Raw genomic sequence first — 12022 nt, forward strand, 5'->3', positions numbered from 1 at the left:
CGGATGCTTGAGGGCTCACTGTGGAGCTAAAATTGAAATGAGGAGACCATAGTTACAATTCTGTTTCTAAGGAGACAGAAGGGGGGTTGGTTATTAAGGCTTGTTACTATCTGTTGCAAAGCCGAATTCTTGGTTCAGCTACTCAAACATGTTTAACAAATGTGGGGCAAAAAGGAAGCAACATGAAGAAAGAGGAAGAGTAATTAAAGCCACAAAAGATACAAGTGTGCAAGGCAAATTTTGTTATAAAACCAATGTGATATGAGGCTGATGACACAAAACATTCACACTGGGAGGGGTGATAGAACAATGAAGGTCCACAGAGCTTGTAATGAGGGCTTGCTAGAGAACACTAGAAACATCCAAAAGAAATGTCAAGAGTAATTTTGGTTACAATATAAAATACATCAGTTATTGAAATGACATATAACAGTTTCACTCTAAAAGAAAAGCAGTTTTTACGAAATACAGAGCTTTTAACAGTGGAAATGCAGTATTCAGTTTTCAATGTTAATCTCCCTTACTTGGCTCATAGAGATAGTGTAAGTATGACAAATACAACATTCCATCAAAGTTGGTGAGGCACCTCAAGGTTGGTATAATGATGGCACAGTTCTGATGTGACCACATGCACTGATTACATATCCACACCTGCCAGCCAGGGGCATGTGAAAAACACCCTCATCTGTCCAAGTCCAAAGGATGGACATGGAGACAAGAGGTATAGTGAAGAGAGACTTTAATTATGGCCTTGCAAGGTTCGGATGCCTGACAGGCAGGTACACGGAAAAGGGCTGTAACAAACAATTTATTTCCTAGTTCGCAAGTCCCTGCCCCCACCTCCTCATTGGCTGAGAGTACTACAGGATTCACAATCTTCTGTAGAAAAAAATATAACTTTAACATGCTTAATTTGCTTCTGTATTTAATGCTTGCTAAAAACGAGAAAATAGAACTAATGTCATTTTAAGTAAGGCAGGCCCAGACACATTAAATTCCAGGAAGGGAGTAAAACACCACCCGGTTCCAGGAACTGACTGACCAGTTCCTTATCTAAAAGCCACCTGGAAGATAAACGATTGGGAAGTGCACTGTTCCTTATCAGGGTACCAGCTGCTAAAGCCCACCAATAAATCCAAAGGTCACCTCTGATAACCTGTAAACAGTAAACAACTCATCCTGTTGTGAAAGTCTGTCTAAAAAACTGTATAAAGAGCTCTTGTGTTAAAGGCTCGTGGTTGCTTTTGTCTTGAATGCTGAGTGACCCCAGCATGCTGGAAATAAACTCCTCTTGCTTGATTGCATTGGTCTCTGTCTCATGGTCTTTGTGAGGTGAGCCATCCTGACATGTGGGGTTTGTGCACAGTGCACAGATCTTACACTTCCCAGATGACGTCCCAAATTACCCCAATTTACTACCCCCTTGTAGGAAATTTCTTTGTCTCAGGGCTCAGAACAAACCCACGAAAAATGTCCACTGAAACCCTATGAAAGGTGAAACATTAGGGAATGAAGAGGGCAATAAAGGGCTAGTAACTCATTATCCATCTTAAGGACAACTTTATCCATTTGATGTAAACAATAAACGGCTGGTAATTCATTACCATCTGAAGGACAACTTTATCTATTCAGCAACCCCCCCTCCCAGGAATGGGCTGTACCAGTCAGACAACTTTTGGGCTGGGCCTGAATTATTTCTGGAAATGAATCACTTAGATTATTTTCTTATAGACAGACTGCACAGATGGGAGGGTACTGCAGAACGGCCAGTGCCACCCAGGGTCTGAGTACTTGAATTCTCCTGACACACTCAGCTCTACGCAGGGTAATGTGAGGCACAGAGTGCAAAAGTGGTGTTACTGAGATCTTACGAAACTGGAGAGAGAAGACACATTCTCTAAAACTGAATGTAGATGCTTAGAGGAGAGAGTTCAAATCCTGTTAGATTCCAGTACGACAATCTGCCATAATTAAATTCAGACGAGACGTTTCTCCCACATGCATGTGGACTTTTTAATAACGGGAGCTTGTGACAAGGTTCTTGGAATAATATTTTAGACTAATTTTGCTCCAGATGCTTTACAAAAGACTTTTCTACAGCCTCTACTCTAACTTTTATTAACTTCATTTTTTATGGTTCTTGCTCTGTATCAGGTACCTACCTGAGGGACCAGTGCAGTGGGGACTGGACACGTCCTCCCAGTCCTTTAGATGGGAGACTGCACCCATCTGAATGCCTCCACCTCCACATGGTGACCTTCACCTCAAAGTCAGAACCAGCCACCCCAACACAGGAGAAACACTCTGAGAAATCGTGTGACCACCTTGTCCACACATGAGAGGCGGACACCCTGGTGTCACCCCAGTGCATCTCCCTGTACCTCACATGGGTAAAACATCCCCAAAGCTGTTACTCGGTCTCTGGGACACCTTTGAGATAGGAGGTATTCAGTTTCAAGGGGGTTCAGGTTTCTGGACACACCTCTGAGTTTCAAGCCATTCCCTAAGGTCTCAAGCCCCTTCTCTAGGCCTTCCCATAGAGGAGAATTACTAATGCTTATTGGACCTATTTTCAGCAGCAACATGAGGAAATTGAGACCTCAGGGGGCTGACTTACACAAATGCAGTGGTTGGGAATGCTCAGTAGAAAGGAGTTATATAATCCTAATAGCCAAGCATACTCAGTAAAGTGGAATTTATCCTTTGAATGACCTTCCACTAGAGGCTCTAAAGAGCACAGAATATTTTTGAATATGTTTGGTGCATGTAATAGAATTTGACCAATGAACATGCCCTAAAAGGAGACCAACTGAGCAGGTGCAAGACTATGTTACATAACTGGGAACCATTCCCTTAGTTGAATGTTTATTAGATAGCCTGAATATGTATTAGATAGCGAAACTATAAAAGTGGAATCCCAATAGGAGAAGGGGTCGTTGCTCACTTTCCCGGGGCCAACCCACGCATTGCAGGCTGAGGTGTGGGATGTGACCAGTGCCATTGTGCACACAATAAGCACAAAATAGCTGCCAGCCTTGTCTTCCACTCCAGCATTAAACCCCTCCCCCCTTCCCTTTACGACAAGCCTCCTGACTTAAACCGAAACACTTTTGTTTTTTTGCAAGGCTGCAATTCTCCACCCTGGTTGCATAGTTTCCACATTAGCATAATGTGGTATCAGCCAGCCCTTGGCTCACTATATTCTTACTTTAAACCTGTTCTCATTTTCTACTGTTTGACTCTTCTCTTGAATTCTTTCCTGTGGAGAAGTCAAGAACACGGTAAGAGAACAGGGTGAGTTGAGGCCAGCTATGGAGCCTCTCCAGACTCCCTCCTTCAGTGTTACTGGCATACCAGTTCTTTGTCCCTCCATCACTCACCACAGCTGGGGTCACCTCCCTCACTCACACAGCCCCAGAGTGACCAAATCTGGAACACAAATGTGGTTGTGCTGCTCTCTGGACTTACAATGGGGAGCAGCTCACACAGCTGCAGGACAAACCCTCTTGGTCCAAAGTCCTTGAAACTTTGGTCCAAAGTTTCTCACCCCCATCCACCTGCCCCCAAGTCCTGCTAAGTCTCACCTGCCTAGCACAAGCCACTTGTCCTCCTCAACACATTGTGACTGCCTTGACCCTTCCCCTGTGAGCCCCAGCAGTTCCTCCCCCACCTGCTAGCCGACTCCTGCTTGGATCCCAGCTCCACACGCCCATTGTCTCCCTTCCTCAGCACGCTGAACTCCCAGTTCCCCTCTGCGCTTCCTTGGTGCTATGACTTATTCTTCAGACAACCTAGCAACCTCCATCATGACTGCTCATGTTTCCAACAGACCAGGCTCAGCTTGCCTTCTTGCAGTAAACAAATGACCTGAAGTCCAAAAGTTAGTGCAAGGATTGGAAGGTTTATTCAGATTAACACTACTCAACTAAATGTCTAACCAAGCAAACAAACAAAGAGAAAAGAGGAGCAGTGGCTGCCAGTTTATCTTAGTCCCCAGTTGGTGGGGCCAACCTATTCCACTGACAGTAACTGATAAAAGCAGTTCTCCCCACTGTTGTTGGCATAAAGAAGAAAAGTATCGACTAGATTTAAATCAGAGAAACAAAGCACAGCCAGGAGCCCTCCAGGGTGCACCTACATAGTAGTGGATACAATCCAAACAGTAGAAGAGGGCTCAGAAAATCAGAGAAAGGTAAAGAGAATAAAGCATTGCCTTGTCAGAATTTAGGCCAGGAACTCCAGGAGACATCTACCAGCAGCAGAGACATGTGAGCAAAAAATAGTACCAGTGGCCACTTTCCTCTTTCAGCTAGAGTCTTCTCTGATGCCCAGAGCTTTCCAATTTTTGCCAGTGAGTAAATTAGGCTATCGGATTCCAAAGTCATAGAAATGAACAATGTACCCAGCAGTAAAGCAAGAAACACTTTATTAAAAGAGGAGATAGACTTATGCATGAGGTGGGTAGTGACAGTAAGGCTAGCTCCCCAAGGGGAGCTGTTCAGAGTCTTTCATAGGGAAAGGAGTTAAGGAGTACAGGCCAGTGTCACTGGAGGTGGTCCATTCTGTTCTTCATGGTTGCGTCATGGGTGCATGCTCAGTAGGTCCAAGATGGCAGTGATGTTCTACACTGTCACCCCAGGAGGCTCACTGTAGCAGTCACCTTGATGCTTTGTGCACAGGTGGGAATTCCTAAAGGGGTCTTAAGGTTAATCTGTAACTTTTACAATTATGGTAAAACAAGCCTTGGGGAGGGGTTTTGCAACTCAGTAAATATGTTTCCTCTGTTATCTCAGTCTATTTTTGTCAGGACAGCCCATGGGTTAACCATTTGCCCTGGGAGTCTCATGACTGAGGAGTGGAAAAGTAACACTTTGTCCTCTGCAGGGAAAATGGAGTCAGTTTGGTTCACAGGCCTAGCCTTACTCTGTTTCACTCACACAGGAGTCTCCTATCAGGATGCGTTCCTGACAGGTACTCTGCCATCTTCATATTCCCACAGCCTAAGCACACTGCCCAACACAAACACTTAAAAGGCACATAATAAAATGAATTAGTTGTTCAACTGTGATTACTCTGTGAACTTCAAAAAATGGTATGATGTAGCTCAGAAAACTCAATGTTTTAAGTACTTAATCTAAAAAGAATAAGTTTAGCAATTGAGAGGTTTGGGAAAGGTAACTATAAGAAAATGCAGGTCCTGTAAAACAATTACAATGGAATAAAAACAATAAAAAACCGGAATTCGAGTTTCCTGGCAGCCAAGCAAAAAGGGTATCGAGTAACATCTCTTTTATCCAGTAAGAAGAAGTATACCCGTTCATATGAACCAACACACTTTTGTAGCACTCAACTCTAAAGGGAATATTTCACCAGTATTTTTATATAAACATTAGTAACTCCACAGTAAATGACAAGATTTTAAACTATAGTTTTACAAAAACAATCAAAAAAGAAAAAAATAACACCTAAATAGTCTCCATATCTTTGATTAATCTGTAATAAAAGAGGAACATAAAAATGAAATTCTGAGACGATATTTTTATAGAGAGGCACAGTCATATAAACCAGGTACATAACTTTCCTATGATCTGAGTTGATATAAAGTAAGCATTTCCACAACTTAATGGACTGAATGGTTAGTGTTTTCCTTGAACTAGACTCTCAAACCTTGGTGGCCACTCCACATCTCTTATCTCTAGCCCAGGTGGACATTTGACGGAAGCTTGGCAGCTCACCAACATACAAGTTGCTAACCAGTGTGTACCATTTAAAAACCTGTGGGAAAAAAGCATGTTGGGGACACTTTGGGTATTTTCTTCTGAAAATTAAATGGCTCAACTTGTTTCTTGCCCAGCAGCTCAGGGACAAGCTGCTGTGTCTGTGTGGAGGGTGTGGGGCTCTGTCATGAGCAGTTCCTATCTGTTAAGCGTCTCCACTACAGGCACCTGAAGCCTCTGAATCCTGCAATGTGATTCATGTAGGAGATGCCTATGATTCGGTATATTCTGAGGACAAACATTACTGATTATCCCAGCCGCCCCAAGGAATTTCAACATGACTGTAATAGATTACACAATAACGTCACATCGGGCAGCACTCCTACAGATGAGTAAAGACAGTGAGAAGAACAGTGTTCCTGCCAGATAAGTGAGCTAACATGCTAAATAAGGTTGTTTAGCATTTCCATGGAAAATTTTCCAAAAAGGATGGCTTTCTTTTGACATTATCTATAGTGGATCGTTCTATCAGCAACAGGCCAAAGGTTTACCGGCTTCTTGGGAACAACACACAACACCACGTCAGCGAGAAGAGGAAGGCATGTGCCATGTGGAAGGAGGGAAGGAGCACATGCCTCTTTAGTGCTGTGCCATGCCATTAAATTCATCGGTCCCGGGGGGAGAGGTCCTGGGACAAAGTCTGACATTATGCCATTTCAGAGTGGTATTTAGATACAAACTAAATACCTATAACTCTCTTCTACCTGTTCCCAACAAATTGTAAGCTTAGAAGAATTTAGAGTTTTCATTTCTTATATTCAGAGATTATGCAAAGAATGAAACAAAGACAGGGCAGAGAATGAGATGAATAACTGATATTTATGTCTCTCTGTCTTGATTTCTGGGCATGCTCTGTCTTTATAACAAATATACACAGGCCCTAGGACAAACTAAGTGACACAGTTAAGAAGCATTGGATTTCAACTTTTCCCAAGGCACTGGGTCAGGTACTGAGGACGGTATGACATAGGACACAGTCCTGGCCTATTGGAGCTCAGGGCTGATAGAGCCCAAGACAGGACAAATGGCAGGTGTGGTCATGGGGTGGCCCAGACTAGGGGTTCACAGACAGCTTCCTGGAGGTGATGAGGAGCTGAGTCTCAGAGGCCAGGAGCTACCTTGAGGAGGCCACACTCAGGCGTAAACACCAGCTTTGCTGCCCACCTGTGGGCAACTGACCTGAGTCACTCACACGACTATAGATTAGGGTTGTGCCCCATCCTAAATGCAAACGTGAGGGAAGCAGCTAGCATACTGATGGGCACAGGGGTAGCAAAGGCAACAATGAATGAGTCTTCCCCTCCTGCAGTTTTCCAGAAGTTACTATTTAATTGATCTGTGGGTCCTTGGTATTCAAAATGAAAGTCCACAACAGGAAGTGATTCTTTGAAAAACAATAACAGTCTGACCTTTTCTTCCTTTCCAGCTTCAGTTCTCAGGTTGTCTTTGCTTAATATTGCAATTGAAAAGATTCAAAAACTCTTCCTTCTGACCCTTTCCATGCTTCTACCCCTGTTCCCACACCCACCCTTAGAGGTGGTCAGAGAGATAGTGGACATCCTGAGTCTGCTTCCCCACACTTCTGGCTCCCAACAGACATGCTCGGGTCCCCCAGGAATGCGGGCTTTCCAGAAGCCCACCCCAGCCTGGTAAAATGCTGCTTGGGGCTTTCTCTGAATATTCTTTCATCTCAGAGCCCAGACATAGGAAACACAAGTAAAAAGTGGTGATGAATACTTTTTCTTCAACTTTATCATTTCAAAGGCCCTTAAATGTCCTGCTTCATGGGATTTATAATGGAAAAGTATATATTTAAATAAACAGACAGGGTCAGTGTTTCTGGTTGCGCTGATTCAATAAATAGAACCAGGAGAGCCTCTTGCAGGAGCCGCTGCTTAAAGCAGAGATGAGCATTCAGTCCCCAACCAGCAAGGGTGTTGCAGTGGGATGGTTGGGGGAGGTAGCCAACACAGGGACAGTGCCAGGGTGGAGCAGAGAAGCACATAGAGATGGAAGCAACAGAATGAGGTGGAGGGACTCAGAAGTGGCTCTAAACCATATAGGTCTCAGGGAGTCACTGGACAAAGGGCACCCACCTGCAGCCACACCCCATGTTCCTGGCCCTCCTGGCAACAGCCACCAACCACTGTGCACAACACTGCCTCTGAAGTAATGTCCTTTTTCTGAGAGCAGGACTGACACCATTTAAAATAACCCCTCCATTTTGTATAAACTCAGGCGGGGGGAAAAACCCTGGCGGAAAAATGTGGGAGGGGCTGGGAGGAGCCATGCTAACCGCAAAATTAGCTTATGTACGGCTGGCTTGCTTGCATTGGCTAATAACTCCTAGCACGGTAATCAGGCGACCAGGTTGCCACGCTTGCAGCTTTAAAAACCGAAAGTAAAAATAGCTCGCCGCCGCGCTCTGAATTGGGCTGGTGGCTTCCCGGCAGCCGGCAATAAAGTTTTTTTCCTCTTCCATATCGGTCTCCATGGGTGATTTCTCCCAACGCCTATAACACTTCCATGGTCATGGCCTCCAAATAGAGACAAGAACACATTTGCCGCTCCCACCAACCGGGCAGCAGACACGAAAATGAATAAACCTAAGGACCGTGTCCAACAAAAAACTCACAAGAACGTAACTTATAATAATGTAATCAAAGTTACATTGAATCAGCAGGGTTACCATTGTAATTTCAGTGGAATAAATCCTAATTACTCGCTTTCCCTTTTCTCTTCTTTTTAAGAAACTGGTCTTGGCCTAAGTAGCTCACCACTGTTGAGCAGTCACTGGCACCATCCCAACTGCCTGCCTGGAGGAGGAGGCAATGGAAAAAGAGCAAGTACTCGGGTTCAGGGATACAGAGTCCTCAAGAAATAGCTTTTGTAGCAGAAATGTTGTCTACTTGCACAAATAACTTTCCATTTCCTTTAAGAACACTGCTCTAGCTTAATCTCCATATAACCAGCTTGGGAAGTGGAGTTGGCTCATGGCATAGTGAGGCTTTCTCAGCTGGGATCCCCAGCACAGGCCTGTCCTGAGAGCATCATCAGAAGAGCCAACTACATACAATTGGGTGTGAGAGCCAACTGTGTACAACAGTGTGTGAATGACAGCACACTGGAGTATGACAGTGAGAGCCAACTGAGTAAGACAGCATATGAATGAGAATCAACTGTATACAACAGTGTAAGTGCCAACTGTCTACAGGAGCCTGTGAGAGCCAACTGTATACGACAGCACATGAATAAGTGCCAACTGTATATAACAGCGTATAAATGAGAGCTAACTACACAACAGCATGTGAGTGAAAGCCAACTGTATACAATAGCAAGTGGATGCGCTAACTTGATAACAGGACATGTGAATGAGAACCAACTGCATAAACAGCATATGAACAAACCCAACATACTATCTTATTAAATGTATTAAGTACACCATGAAGTATATTCACCAAAGAAATTTATCTTAAGAACAGTTACATTTTCTAGTTAAATAATTTATCTATCTAATAATTGTATTTCAAAAATTTTCAACAGGGCTTGAAAAGATGAATACATTATTCCTTAGTTTTCCCATTTCTGGTTTTATGGTTTCTGATCATCTAATTAGGAAGGAAAAAAGGTCAATGTACTAGAAAAACACATTTTCTTGATATTCAAATTAATTAAGGTTTATAGTATAGAGTTTCTAAGTTTATACTTCCTAAAAATTCTCTGGGGAAAATTTTTATTTGGAAATTCTAAATTTCTCTTAAGGAAGTTTTCTTTTCAAATGGTCAATTTAAAGGGGAAAAACCACCATTTCACTTTCTGAGGTAAAAATGGAATGTATACCCCCTCAGCACTTCCACCCGCACAGTAAACTAAACTGTATTGAGTATTGGAAAACTTCATCTTCTTTCATTCATTAGATATTCGACAACAAAAGCAATTATAACAATTCGATTTTTTTCCCAAAACAGATACAAAATTGGTTATTTCCTTGAATGTAAATTGATATACAATCTCAGACATTTTGAAGGACTTAAAAAAATCAAGAGAAAAACTGTTCTACAAAACCAAGACAAGTGTTGTTAACATTTTGATATATTTAATTCTAGACTTCTTCTAATGCATTAACAAATACGGCTATCATTATATTCCAACTTTAAATCTCCCTCATCCTAAGTATTTTTCCTGTAATTGTAAGTTTTTTAAGAATTATTTTTATGGCTGTAAAATACGTAACAGAATACCGTGTGGTTAGTCATAAGCTTACCCATTTTCCCTAATTATAAATTTAAATAAAGTTAATTTATAATACTGGGAAATTGGAAAATAATGATTTATCTGCAAAGATGTTCACCTTCCCTTCCACCCCAACTTTTTACCTTCTGCATCATCACCACTGGAGGCGTTTTCAGAATTCATACAGCTGTCTGGATCTGGCAAAAAGGGAATATACCCCTCAGGGGGTAAACTTACGGTGTACAGCCGTCTTTCAGACTGGATTTTAGTGTCACCATCTGTAAAGTAAAACAGGAAAATAACATGAACTGGTAAACATTACATAATGTAACCAGACATCGATTTGCCCTGACTACATCAGCATCATTTCTCCAACTAAACTCACTGAGGACATGAAATCAAATAGCTTAATAGAGCCTGACCACTATTGTAAATGCTGATTTCAATGTGCCAAGTGTTCTGCCAGAAGAGCGAGTCAGCTCTCCTGCATCCAACCAGGAAAGAGAAACCACCTAGGATCATTTAAATTCATATTAAGTTACTTATTATGTAAACTTCTGGGCCTTCATAATATGATATAAAAACATAACTAATTCATGAGTATGAAGCAGAAAATACAAATAGTCCACATAACATACCTTTCATTATCACACCATAAATCTTTTAACATTTAGGTGCATTATCTCTGAAACTTTTTCTCCATGTGTTCTAACCACATATATACATTGTGCATACACACACAAACACAGAGACACACAGACACACATACACAGACGCACACACAGACACAAACATCTATATCCTCGTGGGATCATGCCATGCATTTTATCATTATACATTTATACAGATTATACTTTTGCAACTTAAATGTATAATATTCAAAAGTGAGTATAATAAAATAACATATTACAATATATTTAAATTCTCCTACTCTTTTAATGGTTCTTTTATTCCATGCTATGAATAAATTACAAATTTTTTTAAATAAGGCATAAAGCTTTTTTTTTGTATTTTCTACACATCACATGTATATTTTATTTATTATTTATTCAAGATATCTTAACACTTAACTTGTACATATTTGTGGGGTACACAATACATGCATATACTGCACAATGATTTACTTAGGGTAGATAGCACAGTTTTGTACCCATTCGTCCACCACTTCTCCTCTTCCTGCCCCCTCCCCACCCCACCCCTACAGTTGGCCTCTGGTAACCATTATTCTACTCTCTACTTCTATGAGAACCACTTTTTAAAAAATAGATATATTCCACTTATGAGTGAGATCGTGCAGTATTTGTCTCTTTGTGCCTAACTTACTTCACTTAACATAAGATGCTGCAAATGATAGGATATCATTTTTTTTTTTATAGCTGAGTAGTATTCCATTGTGTATTTGTACCACAGATTTTTTTTATCCACTCATCCATTGATGGACATTAGGCTGATTCCATCTCTTGGCTATTGTGAATAATGCTGCTGTGAACATGGGAGTGCAGGAGTCTTTTTGATATATTAATTTCATTTCAGTAGTGGGATAGCTGGGTTGTAAGGTAGATATATTTTTAGTTCTCTGAGGAACCTCCATACTGTTTTCCATAGTTGCTGCACCAATTTACATTCTCACCAAAAATGTAGGAGAGGTCCTTTTTCTCTTCATCCTCACCAGCATTTGTTATTTTTTGTCTTGTTGATAATAACCATTCTAACTGGAGTGAGATGATATCTAATTGTGGTTTTAATTTGCATTTCCCTGATGGTCAGTGACTTGAGCATTTTTTTCATGTGCTTGTTGGCCATTTGTATGTCTTCTTTTGAGAAATGTCTGCTTAGGTCCTTTGCCCAGTTTTTAAATTGGGTTATTTGTTTTTTTGCTACTGAGTTGTTTGAGTTCCTTATATATTCTGGGTATTAGCCCCTTGTCTGATGTGTAATTTGCAAACACTTTCTCCTCTTCTGTATGTTGTCTCTTCACTTTGTTGATGGAAGCTTTTAGTTTGGTGTAGTCC

At 41.5% G+C, this 12022-nt stretch overlaps 1 protein-coding gene across 1 annotated transcript in view; it reads right to left on the reverse strand.

Moving 5' to 3' along the window:
• Window positions 1-12022, reverse strand: part of ERICH1 (glutamate rich 1) — a 99186-nt gene that overhangs the window by 44607 nt on the left and 42557 nt on the right. Inside the window, exon 3 of the mRNA XM_063114080.1 lies at window positions 10154-10288. Within this exon, the coding sequence (XP_062970150.1) occupies window positions 10154-10288 (135 nt within the window). The remainder of the gene's footprint in view (window positions 1-10153; window positions 10289-12022) is intronic.

Source organism: Cynocephalus volans, chromosome 1 (genome assembly GCF_027409185.1).
Source record: "Cynocephalus volans isolate mCynVol1 chromosome 1, mCynVol1.pri, whole genome shotgun sequence".
Classification (NCBI taxonomy): Eukaryota; Metazoa; Chordata; class Mammalia; order Dermoptera; family Cynocephalidae; genus Cynocephalus; species Cynocephalus volans.